Source organism: Taurulus bubalis (assembly GCF_910589615.1).
Source record: "Taurulus bubalis genome assembly, chromosome: 7".
Lineage (NCBI taxonomy): Eukaryota > Metazoa > Chordata > Actinopteri > Perciformes > Cottidae > Taurulus > Taurulus bubalis.
The window spans coordinates 7800771-7814244 of record NC_136595.1 but is presented as its reverse complement, the minus strand read 5'-3'; the positions used below and the strand labels follow the sequence as shown (position 1 = coordinate 7814244).

The window sequence follows — 13474 nt, the reverse complement described above, 5'->3', positions numbered from 1 at the left end:
TTGTACTTAATATTTCGTACTATTTAAAACAAATTCACATGCTTACACACTAAACAAAGATGGTTAACATAGTATACCCCATACCGGCTAAACACCAGCATGTTAGTGTTGTGCGAGTGAGCATGTCATTTATCTCAAAGCAGCCTAACAGCCTCACAGGGCCGCTATCATGGCGGTATTAACATTGTTGCTCTTTCTTAGGATATTCTGACAGTTATCTGATGAGTTGTTTTCACTTTGCTTGCTTTTATGCTGCGCTGGATCCAAATGTATATACAAAGAATTGTAAAACTTTTTTTAACGCCTAGCTGGAGATAAGCTCTCTCTAAGTAGTTTCTGGTTTCCTTTTCTTCTTCAAAAGGCCTTAAACTCTTTGAACTACTATGTGGGATAAACGCTCTCCATTTTGAACAAAACAAACACAATTTGTTCAGTCAAGGTAGCAGATCTGGTCGCCTGCTGACTTATCATTATATAACTCTATAATGCACAGGGGGTAGAGCGGGACGCCTCCTCTGCAGTGAATCCTACACAAAGCTCTGCATCGCCAGTGAAAGGTCAGCCACAATGTTTGTGTGTATGAGGAATGTTATACACACACACACACACACACACACACACACACACACACACACACACACACACACACACACACACACACACACACATAGAGACAGGTGGAAGAGTGTGTATGGCAGCACCTGAGATAAAGGACTCCTACAGCAGTATCCATCCACTCAGACAGAGCAGCAGGGAAAGAACATGACAGGCGAGGACTCATACAAGGAAATGAGGTGAAGGCGTGCGTGTGTGTGTGTGTGTGTGTGTGTGTGTGTGTGTGTGTGTGTGTGTGTGTGTGTGTGTGTGTGTGTGTGTGTGTGTGAGTGTGTGAGTCAACATGCAGCTGGGGGGTTAGGGTGAGCATGTGTGTCCTTGTGATTGCAAATTTGTCACAAGTGGAATTTGTCTCAGCTTGTAGAATATCTGTTGTCAATTTTAATACTTAATGTACCTCTTGCATTTATATGGAGTTGTTTACTCTGTGACAGTGTGAGAGAAAACTGGGAGAAGAATGCTCAATTTACTTTAAGCTGATCAAAATATCTCTTAGACTGGAAACACAAACAAATATATTTGATTCATGACTATAAACCACCTACTTTTTTACATTTACATATGGTAAATACGGTTAAATGTACATGTGGCAGAGAGAATCAGACCTTTATTTGCAGTGTTATAATTGACAGAGGCTTTTATTCCGAATTATGTTTCATGCAAACTCAAAACTTCCTCCATGTTTAACTGTTGTCGCGATCAATTCAGTATGAAGTAGACGTCCACTGCACTGATTTCACCAGTTTCACTTTTTGAACATAGATCGTTTTTGTTCACTAATAATTGCCAGTGTTGGAAAGCAACTAAGTACATTTATTCAAGTACTGTACACATTTGAGGTTACTCCCCAAAAGTATAGGACTTGAAATTAGCTCCATCGTTACCAGCTGCAACATTAAAGTCCCCAAAGTAAAAGTACATTATGTGGAACGTGTACATCACTTGAAGTATACAGTATTTCAATGCCAGTACTTTGATGCTTTTCCTTAAGCAAACATTTGTATGCAGGACCTTTACTTCTAACAGAGTGTTTCTACCCAACTCTTTTACTTCAAGGTGCAGGTTCTCAGAGCATTATTAGAGCATCAAACAGCTGCCGGTATTATAAAGATAGAGTGGAGTCATGTCTACCTGAGCAGAGAATGAAGTCGCTCTCCCCCTCAGTGTGTTGTAATCCAAGCTCCTCAATATGCTGGGCCGGCTGCACGTGCCTTTTAGTGCATGTGAGCGTGCCCCGCTGGCTCCCTCCAGGCCGCCGCTCAGCACTGCTCTCATTTATACGGCTCCTAACAGCGTCCCATCACAGAAGCGTAGCGCCCACCCTTCTGTTTCCCCCCAGGTCAACACTGTTAGAGCTTTTATTAGCTGAGAACCACCAACTTAGCCGCTACCATGTTGAGAGCCGTGTGGAGGCAATAGAGTACATCTTCCAGCACTGACCGTTGCAGGAGAAGTCAGCAATAACTGATAGGCGTTTAGTGTGAAAACAGTTACAAGAGTTCGATGAATGTTCTCATATTCTGCGACCAACAGCCAACCAAACATGGTGGACTGAAAACACATATGTCTTATTGGAGGTAACAGCAGTCAATCAAATTAAACCATGTGTGTTCCTTGAACAGATGTGTGAGCGCCCAGATGCAGAGAAGACGTAGGTGTGTGTGTGTGTATGTGTGTGTGTGTGTGTGTTTTTGTGTTGGTGTGCGTGACTCACGCAATTGTGTCAATCATGTCCAGACCCATCTCCACACAGCAGTGGGCGTGGTCTGCCTTGGGTTGGGTCAGGCCTGACACACAGTAGTAACAGTCCCCCAGGATCTTTATCCGCCTGCAGTGATTCTCCTGCAGACGGACACAAAGAAAGAGACGGACAGATGATTATTTGAAACAACGTACTGGAGTCCACCAGGTGGAAAATGTTAGTTTGAATGAGGAAACTAAAGTGATAGCCACTGGTTTTTAGCTACGCTAATGGCTCAGATAGCAATGTGAGTCGGCCGGTTGGTCCATCGCTTTAGTCCAGACTGAGATATCTCAACAACTAATTCAATGGATGTCCCTCAAGCATCATCAGGTCATAATTACAATTTATATCAACACTGTGGTTTAAAGATCATTAAATACCTGCAAAAAACAAATTGCTAATTAGCATGCAAACACACAAAACTAAGTTGTCGGACATGTTTAAAAAGTATACCTGCATGACAGAAACATGTTACCATGGACATTGTGAGCATGTCAGCAATATTCCATTAGCATTTAGCTGAGAGCATCACTGTGCCACTAGCATAGCTGTAGACTTCTAAGTCTGGTCTTAAACAGTAGAACTAATAGCCCAACATAGATTGTAGGATCCAATTTTCTGGATTTGGATCTGGATCAAAATTTTGACATAGTTTTAATGCCTCGCCAAAAGTTACTTATTATAACAGGACCATCGCTATTTGAAACCCATGCTGCTGATGAAAAGCACTTGATGACTCCAAATAGTTTCTCTTGGGAAAGAAGCAAAGGTTTGAAATTATAACGTCGGCCATTTTTTTCATGTCCCAGCTGAAAGTCGGTCACACTCGATGTTGAGAAAAAGTGTACTTTTACTCCTGTTACATGAGATCAAACTGTACAGACCGTGCGTGGATACATCGCTGCTCATGCAAATCAGATGTGTGTGCTTGTGCAGCCATGTGTATGTTTGTAGTTGAGGCTAACTCTAATTGCTCTGACATGCTCTTGAAGTAGAATCCCGCCCACACATTCCCAGACAGATCAGCTATTTGTCATTGTGCACATTGTGCACAAACTCAGCGACGATGACAAAAACACAAACACACACACACACACACACACACACACACACACACATACACACACGCACACACCTTTATGACACATGAACACACAAACAAGCATACCTGTGGAAAAATCCCAAACATGCAGACTTACAGTACAGGTACTTTGGTCTTGTTGCACGCACACATACACACACACACACACACACACACACACACACACACACGCGCACAGGGTTTCCATTTGGCGCTGTATCACTCACAGTCATCAGAAAATCGTAATGGTAGACCCTACAAATCTTAGCCTGCAGGCAGCCTCTGAGTGACAAACACAAACACACACACAGACACACACATGCACACACAAACAAATACAGATAATTCATGACAACTGCAGGGTTAGAGGCGGAGATGAGAAGAGAGGAGACGGGGTGCTCTGGTTCTCTGCTCATGGGAGCAGAAAGATGCTGGCGTGGGAGGATATGAGAATTCAGAACGTGGATGATTATCCCAGTGCTAGGAAAAGAAATGTGTGTGTGTGTGTGTGTGTGTGTGTGTGTGTGTGTGTGTGTGTGTGTGTGTGTGTGTGTGTGTGTGTGTGTGTGTGTGTGTGTGTGTGAGAGAACAGAAATGAGAGAGAACAGATCAGCTGACTGCAAGCCATGTCTCAGGAGAAAGGTCTCCGTTTGCATTTTTGGAGACATATTTTGGATTTTGAACCAGCTGATAGTTGACTTTTGTCTAATTGGGGGCAAAATCTGTGTCATCAATTTGGGTTGATTCAATTCATCATGGTACGTTGAAGGTGAGGGTTAAGTTAGGTGTCTGCCTGTTGTGGTTGAGTTAGGGCGAGCCTCCTGGGAATAAATGTGTTGTGTCGCATACAGCAGTCAGACGGGTTCAGTCGCTGTGACAGAGCCGGTTTGAAAGTGAATTTATCCCTCGCTAACAGGACAGGGTATAAATCTCAATTAGGATGCAGCTGCAGCTACACACACACACACACACACACACACACACACACACACACACACACACACACACACACACACACAATATATCCTCATCACATGAGTTCCATATAATGGCTTTCTGAGTGCTGGCACACTGATAGAGAGCCACATATCACCTTGTATCTTGATTTTCCTCCCCCTCCCCCTTCTGTCTCTCCCCCATGTTAAGCCATGACTGATTGCTGAGATGCAGAATGAACTCAAGAGGGATAATCCTGCTGACCATGTGACTTTTGTGTGTGTGCATATGTGTATGTGTGTGTGCATGTAGGAGGAGAGAGTAAAGTGTGTGAAGACATCTCTTGGCCTGGTAGAAGATGAGGAGAGACGAGTGGCATGCTGAGCGTTGATAGCGAATGTGATGATCAATTATTGGGCAATAGTTGATCATCTAAAACGGCAATCCTGATGAGATCTACCCGATGGTCGCAACATAATAATTTAAAAATCATTAAAATCCCTGTATAATGACTAAAATGATTGAAAGCAAAATGTTCTCATTTCAGTTGACACTCTCTACTGCCGTGTGTCATAGAGAGGTTAAGTGTGGGCTGCACTTGATAAGTGTAGCTGCTGGGTGGCAGCGAAATGCTTGAATCTTGTTGGCAAGATTTTAGGATAATAAATATATGCGTTATACACTGTACCTTAAATGTGTTGTGTTTAAATGTAACCTTGCAAATTTATTGAAACACTGTCGTGTTCAAACTGTTAAAAGATGTTTTAAAGTTGCTTAACATTAGGAATGTATCCTTAAAATGTATTTTCATTGAATAAAAATCTAATTTAACGAACAACTCAAACTCCACAACTGTTGTAGAAAACAAAAGAAAGGAAAACACAGTAAGTCTGTTTTTTCAAAAAAGGTAAAGTGATAGCAATTTCTGCTGTGTCAGTACTGTTTTGGCCAATAGGGGGCAGAAGAACTCCACAACCAGCGGAAATCACACCTCCCTGACATACAATTACTTAAAAAGGTTCTTGTGGTTAACATGCTAGCAAACAATTACTGTAAGAGCTGGTTGACTGCTGATGCTGGGAACAAGATAGCTGAGAGCATATATGTGCAGTAAAACCGAAATGTGAGGCAGCTATAAAGAGCATTTTTAGTATCATTTAGATGCTAAAAATGCTCTGTATAGCTGCAGTATTCATAATAATTCTCAGACCCTCCCTTTCTAAGCGTGTCAGAGAACTTTGGTGGCCTACAGGTAATTATTTAGTGCAACTAAATAATTATTAAAAATATATATATTTCCGATTAAAAAAAGGTTATTTATAATTTAGATATTGCTATGAAAAAAATGTTTTACATGTTCACAGGTGTATTGATTAAGTAGCAGTAGCAAGCATAGTTGCCGTCAACTTGAGTAATCTTCACTTCACCTGGTTCTCTTCAACCTAACGAAAACATCATGGTTCTTAGTCTCGGGTGATTAAACAGTGATTACAATAGTTATGAATATTATATTCAATCTCTGCCCCATAATTTTACACACTGTCCCTTTAGCTCAAGGACTGCGTATACTTGCTTTTTCCAGGGCTTTCAACCATATCTCACGGTCTTCATACGTGGAGTTTGCTCAGAGAAATATAGAGATCATCTTTGAACATTTGACAACATGTTATGACCACGTTTACACACTTGACTGTCGGTCACCCGATGATTAAAGCTGATCCAACACCATCGGCTGATGAAGACCGTGAGATATGGTGGAAAGTATATTAAAATGTGTGTGTGTGTGTGTGTGTGTGCGTGTGTGTGTGTGTGTGTGTGTGTGTGTATGGGGGGGGGGGGGGGGTATGTCAAGTCTACACTTGACAGAGAGAGAGTGCACTTTCTGTCAGTAAGCCTGTGTAGCGTTGTTCTCCGGGAAAGACGATAGGTGATAGGTTACTGTAACATTAATACTGCATGACACACACACACACACACACACACACACACACACACACACACACACACACACACACACACACACACACACACAGAAACACAGAAACACTTGTTCTCAGCCCTTATCTCTCCTCTGTCTAAAAATCAGTTCACTCATCTCTCCCGCTCTTCCAGTTCCTCTTCTTGACCTTCATCTCTTCCTCCTCCTCCTCCTCCTCCTCCTCCTCCTCCTCCTCACCAGTCAACCTCTCCAGCTTTAATTTGACTATTGGACCAATACTGTATATGCCTTTGCATAATAAATAAGCTCCAAGACTAAATAATACATTTCATTTTCTTGGAGGCTTTTCGAGAAACAACAGGCTGACCAACTGTTTGGTGTCACTTGCTGCCAGCCTGCCTCCTCACTGTGACGGCTCAATGACATCATTAACAGAAGGTATGATTTAAATGTACTTATTTTCTTTGTAAGCTGTTGAACACTAAACTCACTGAAACCAAGACCGAATACACTAGAAATCGCCGATAAAACATTGTTAGAAGAAAAACTTATTTACTCTTAATCAAGTACTGTTTTACAGTTATATTATTAATCATATAATGTGTAAAGGCTTGTGGCTTCTCATTTGACCTACTCTCTTGTTAAAACATACGTATGCTTTAACAGTGACCTTCTGATAGTCTTGAGACTGTGGATGCCTACATGTCTCTGTGTGAAGAACGTGGTGTTCCTTGTCATCATATGACCATGCCGATGCAAGCGAATCTGAAGACGTCATGGGAGCTTCTGTGATTGTGTCATTAATGTATTTAAGAGGTAACTCTCTGCTCATTCATGGAGCAGTCCAGGATACGCAATTGACATATCATGTTGTGTTTCTGACTCTGCTCCTCTTTGCAAAGATTAAATGTCCTGATCAATGATTTTACCACCAGGTGTCGAGTACATTTTTCTATCAAACATATATATCAGTATCAGCATATTCATCAGCTGATACGTTATTTATTGTATGCACAACAATTGCAGAAAAGCCATCATTGGCAATGGAAATCTTAGATCTCAGGCTCCTTCCAGCAAATATATACAAAATGAAAATCATAGAAGCAAAAATGAGGATCAGGACAATGCAGTAATGCCCAAAAAATATGTTTTAGATCCCTGACAAAGTATGTTAACATTATGACATTCTGTGTTCATCAAAGAACACTGAAAGGTTATGTCATAATTCTTTAACACCCACATTTAAAGCTGATATTAACTGTATTTTTGGATGTAAACCCACGACAGAACGGCTCTGTGTAATGTGAAAGGGTTCCTTGCTAAACTCTGCAGTCCACTTCAGCTCACTGTTGCACATCTACAGCTTCGGTTCAGTCTTATCGCTGTCAGCATTCTCCTCTCTAGCAGCAGGCGGCTGTTTCATTATAAATATGTACTCTAGACCCACTGTGCGCTACATGTCTGGTACTATCTGGTGAACATAGAGGTTAAAAAAACAGATATTTCCCTACAAACACTGAGCTAAAAGGAGAATAATGTCACAGTGTCTGCCGAATATGTAAATAGGCAATCATTTTCTATTTTTTTGCTATATAAACTTAACATCCCATGGTCATTTTCAGGTTCATGCTTGTCATTTTGGTTTCTACCAGAACATTACTTCTCATACTGTCTGTCTGAATATATCTGTATTCAACCTCTGTCTGAAAAGCTTTGCATTAACGCCTGTCGCTTTAAGCCCCCCTCCTGAAATAGCCTAGTCTGCTCTGATTGGCTAGCCATAAAAATATGGTCCCTCTTTGCAAAGGTGGTTTTGGTTTTGGTTGGAGATACTTTGATTGTCGGATTCATCCTAACAAACCTGCATGCGACATAGGAAGACGAGCCCAATCTAAAATGTTTTCTGATCTGAGTAGCCCACAAAATATCTGTGCAAAAGCATTGAAAAAAAATGTGTTTTTCATTATATGTCTCATTTAAACGTGACTGTGTTGTGATGACCACCTGTATACAAGTGTAAATAATCACTAATTATAGGAGATCCAACAATTGCTCCTGAGGATCATTTATTCATTCCATAATTTTCCTGATGAAGCACATCCACTGAGGGGTAGCAGTAAGCAGTAAGGGAGAGCACTTACCGTCGCCAGCTCATCAAACTTCCCAAAGAGTTCGTTGAGCAGTTTGACCAGTTCCTGAGCAGTACACTGAGAAGCCAAGCTGGTGAAACCCACAATGTCTGCAAACAGGATGCTGTCAGGAGAGAGAAAGACAAATTATAATCTGATGTGAAGCTCAATTTGTCCTGCAGCTGATTTCCTTTTGTTCTCCAGGAAGGAAACACTTTGCACCTCTCAGAACACTCAGCAATTACACGCTACAGAAGCAGACAGGGTATATTGACTACACAAACAAGTATTTTAAATACCCACAGATCACACCGCAGCAGAGAAATTGTCTAATAGCGATCACACGTGAAGCAACAACACCATAATCCAATCCTGGATAAGTAAAAGCATCTTTTAGGCCAACCACTAAATCAGCTACTGAGCTGAAATGCCTGCTGCTGGCTAGCTGCACTAATGGGGATGAATAAGGTGTTGAAAGCTACTTAGCCCCTCATTCATTTGCTGAGAGGCCAGATGGCAACGACGTGTTATGGATCTTATTGACTCTCAGTCCCAAGAAAAATATCACTGCCTCCAGTGGAGAAAAGGCAACAGAGCTAGAGCTGTGTAGAGAGCATGATGAACAAATATGTCATACTATGGCTGATATGAGACCAAAACAACATTTTTTGAATGTCTTACTCAGATAATTTCCATAGAAAACTGTTAATTTGATTTAGCAAAAAAAGTTGATCTAATAGAAAATACACAAAATGTGTGAACAAATGACCGCTACAAAAATATATAGCCTATGATTTTTCGATACAGCTTACTATCGCGAGAATGTTTTAACGATAGTGTATCAGTTCATCTGCGACATTCAATACATACAAAAATCCTGTTTTAGACAGATTTAAATGTCCTTTTAATTGGACAGGAAGCCTGCCCTGAAGCATATTTTGCTTTATGGTCTATTTTACTCTAAACTGGACCGTAATTTACTCAATGAACATCATGCTTATTGAAGAAGAGTTGAAACTAACAATTGAGACCATCGTGTTTACAATGTGTAATGAGGTAATAAATCAAGAGAGAAGTCGGGTCCTTTTCTTAGAGACTTCCATACAAGAAGAAGAGTCGCCCCCTGCAGGTCAGAAGAGCAAATGCAAGTTTTAAGACGCTTCTGCCTTGGCTGAAGGTGGGGGCTGGGAATGCCTCAACAAGAATATGAAAGAAAACCACAACATTTTCTACAGACATTTATGTCCTTCAAAGGATCAATTGTAATCATTTCGGTGATCCATTAACTTTTCATCTAATGCCATCAAGTCAAAATATGAATTTGTCCAGTACTTTGGTTAGTTTAGGACCGAATACTTGCAATGGCAAGCTAATAGCATTCCCATCAGCACTTCTGTAACTATACCTCTGGTTTAGTGCCAGTTAGCAAATGTTAGCATGCTAACATACATGCTTGTGTATTCTTGTGAGAACAGTCTCACTAAATGTTGTCCAAACCCAGCAACCGTACATGAAGTTTGTCTCAACAATATCGTCAACACATGGACACAAAATTACTTTAAATTGGGAACCTCGAAGAATAAGCACACAAGATGTAGCTGTACTTTTGATACTCGTTGTTAAGAGAAACCCAATACTTTCTGATATTCGATAACCAGCCCTCGTAGCATAACAAGGGCTGGTTTCCTCTGGATTGTGAATGAGTTGCTATGCTCTTTTTGGCAGTATAGTTGCTCAGGATCCTGATGTATGCAAAGCCGGGATCACAGCAGCTGCTCGACAGAAGAGCTCTGTTGTGTGATTTGTCTTTGAATGGCGCCGTTCTGCAGGTCGTGCTGGTGGGTGAGGAAGGGGAGGCGAGAGGAGGGCAGGGGAGGGGAGGCGGTGGCGGGGGAGAGCAGAGCGGCGGCAGAGCTCAATAGGTACGGATCAAACGTTCTCGGGGCCACATCAAAGGAGGGCCAGATCAGGGAGATGTGATGCCCCTGCTCAGCGAACTAATGGTGATGTTTTTGTTGTTTTCCCCCCACCTCCACGTGTTAACGGCTGCTTGTGTGTGTCTGTGTTTGAAGCGGCTCCCTGAAGACGGGCGGGAGCTGGCTGCAGCAGCAGCGTGATGTTTGGCCGTATGCCGGTTCAGAAGCAAGGCGGGTGAACGATGTTCCCGAGCTGTGTGGGAGCCGAGCGGGTAGACAGAGAGAGAGACGGAGAGTGGAGAGGACCGTCTCTTGACAGGAGAGCTGTTGACATGCTACGTAGCCCTCCACTCCCACACTCAGCAGCACTGAGACCGCTCTCCATTTCTCTCTCCCGGCCCGTTGGAACCTAATCAGCTCAAAGTCGGGCAGGGTTCTCACGCTCTGTAATATTCTCCTCATTACAAGTTCAATAGAGGTGGCTGCTGAAGAGGCTGATGGAATTTACAGGGATAGGGCAGCAGCAATGATTGTTTCAACGACTACTAATTCATGTATTGTCTCTTATATCAAATGCTTTTAAAAGATGGCCATCACTAGTTCTCAGAACCAAAAGGAATGTCTTCACATTGCTTTTTTTGTGCATTTAGCCATCAAAAACCCAAAGAGATTCAACTTACTGGACGGTGGTACAAAACTGGGATCAATCATCAAAACACTAGACAAGGTGAATGTTTTTTCAGCAACTGGTCAATGAGTTTACGATTATTCAATCATTAAAATGTTAGAAAATAGTAAAAAATGCTGATCAAAGTCTCCCAGAGCCAAACGTAGCATCTTCAAATGAAATGTTTTGTCTGACAGTCCAAAACCTTCTTTCAACAATAGGATAAAACGCAGAGAAGCAGTAATAAGACCTTGCAACCAAAATGCCTTGAAAGCGAGTGAAGCAGAAGTGTTAAGTTACCGACCTGCTGAGCAGTGAGCTGAAACCAAAAGCTCCATTCAGACCACGGTACCGCCGCCAAGAAGGTTATGTTTCCGGCTCGGTTTGTTGGTTGTGTTTGTCTGATTGTCATTACAGAAAGACGACTGGGTAGATTCATTAATTAAGCCCCGCATGGACCTATATAGGTTCTTTTTTTTAACATTTTAATTAAACTGTGTAAAACATTACAATAATCATGTACAAATATATTGATGCTACACATCAAATTAAACAAGAGAACCTGGGCTACAATAATTAGTCAGCCATTTCAACACAACTCAAACACCAACTAAAATAATTATTAAAATAAAATAGTTATAATTTTGTCACGAGTCAGCCCACTCTGCAGGTTTCCGGAACTAGCAGCCCGTAGCTTGGTGCTATCAGAAAAAGACAAATAGCAAAAAGCAAGACAATTCCACACAGATTCCAAATCTATTTACCAAATCCCTCTGCTGCAAAGCATCACCGAGATACGAACCAAAGAACACAGCAACATAAATCGCTGAGTCAGCACATTTTGAAACTTTATTTTTTTTGTTGAAAAAATGCATTTCCCCCAGTAAATCCACACTGATACAAGTTTATTTAACACCATAAGTCATATGAAAGTGAAATATAAGGTTTGCTACATGAAAAAATTCAAATGTCACAGATGCGCGAAAATATGCGCAAATGTGCCGAAATGCAAATTTTGGAAACCTCGCCTGAATTCTCTCTGTACTTTACCCAATCTGACTTTGCTCTGCTTCACTTTTTCAAGTGAAAACAGTGCAGAGAGACTGTTCACATATTGTGCTATGATTTGGGAGAGCCTCAGGGCTTAGTGAAGCATCATTTCAAGGAGATAATCATCCTGAAAGTGCTTTTTTCTATAGGCGGACCTGGAACTTCTATTTGTTCTGTGTTTCAATCTTTACTTACTCTTAGCCAGCAACATATATACTAATATTTACACATCTGGCCAAAAGCTCACAAGGGTTGCCTTTATTATAACACCAAAATTATTCAAATAGCCCTTGTGGTTGCAGAGATACACCCTTTTTAGTTTGGCTATGCTATTTCGAGCTAAATCCTAAAAAATGCCTTGGGGCTTAACGGGGCTTAAAAGGTTAAACTTGGTGGAAGGGCGTATCGTGGGCCAAAGACGAACCCGTTACATTTTGGATCGGAACCACAGGACGAATACACACATCATTTTACTGACGAAGAGGGTCTTGGCGGAGATCTGCGCTCTCCGAGTGCTTCCAGTTTCATGAGATCTTTCACATTGTCATTTCATATACCTTTATAATATAAATATCAATTGTATCCTCTTTAAATGTGTTATTTAACTTTGGTTCAGCCACAAAGCTGCTTCTGCTCAATATAGCCTGTTTCATCAGTGTGCTTTGTGGTCAGATGTAGACAGACGTCGTATCAGTTTGTCAGTTTGTCATCTCAGTTAATTACAGTGATAGTAAGTGAACCTTGAGTAAAGTAAATAGCTTTTAATTAAACAACAATTAATAAATACCATCGCAGTCACTGCTTCGGTTAACACACAATGGCTGAGGAGCTTTTTCTAATCGGTCGCTGAGGGCAACAGTGCTCTGTCCCTCTCCTCTTCCTACCCTTTACGTGGTTTGATTGCGTCTGCATTACTGGCGAACTTTAATTGGTCTCCACAGCGACTTTCGGCCGCTCCTCACACCTCTGCGGCCCACAGTTGTCATGACACCCCCGTACCTGACATTGTCATGGCGTTGGATGTAGATCTTGTGAAAGATCCGTTCAGGCGGCTTCAGGAAGTCCTCCTTCATCTCCATGGCAACATTCCTGGGCAGTAGACTCATTAGCAGACGTTCCTGAGTAATAAGAGCGGGAGTAAAACAGAAGAAGGCTTTTTAACTGGGAGGACATGCATGTATGTACTGTGTGTTTGTATTGACGCTGCTGTAAGCAGACACATTTAGCTCTTCGCTCGGGCGTAAACAAAATTCCAAAATGACACACAGGACATAACAGAAAATGAATCAGCGACAGGCTGCAGTGACGAGCACTGTCACCTCACACCGAGAGGGACCGGGGTTCGGTCCCCGATCCCGGGCGGTCCCTCCTTGTGGAGTTTGCATGTTCTGTGCTCC

At 41.8% G+C, this 13474-nt stretch overlaps 1 protein-coding gene across 2 annotated transcripts in view; it reads right to left on the bottom strand.

The window, feature by feature from the left end:
* The window catches only part of LOC306738607 (adenylate cyclase type 1-like), a gene marked incomplete at both ends in the record, with an annotated part of 38405 nt that overhangs the window by 20330 nt on the left and 4601 nt on the right, over positions 1-13474 (bottom strand). For both annotated transcript variants that reach the window (XM_079220483.1, XM_079220484.1), the window contains 3 exons: positions 2330-2457; positions 8457-8568; positions 13077-13195. In XM_079220483.1, the coding sequence (XP_079076609.1) occupies positions 2330-2457; positions 8457-8568; positions 13077-13195 (359 nt within the window). The remainder of the gene's footprint in view (positions 1-2329; positions 2458-8456; positions 8569-13076; positions 13196-13474) is intronic.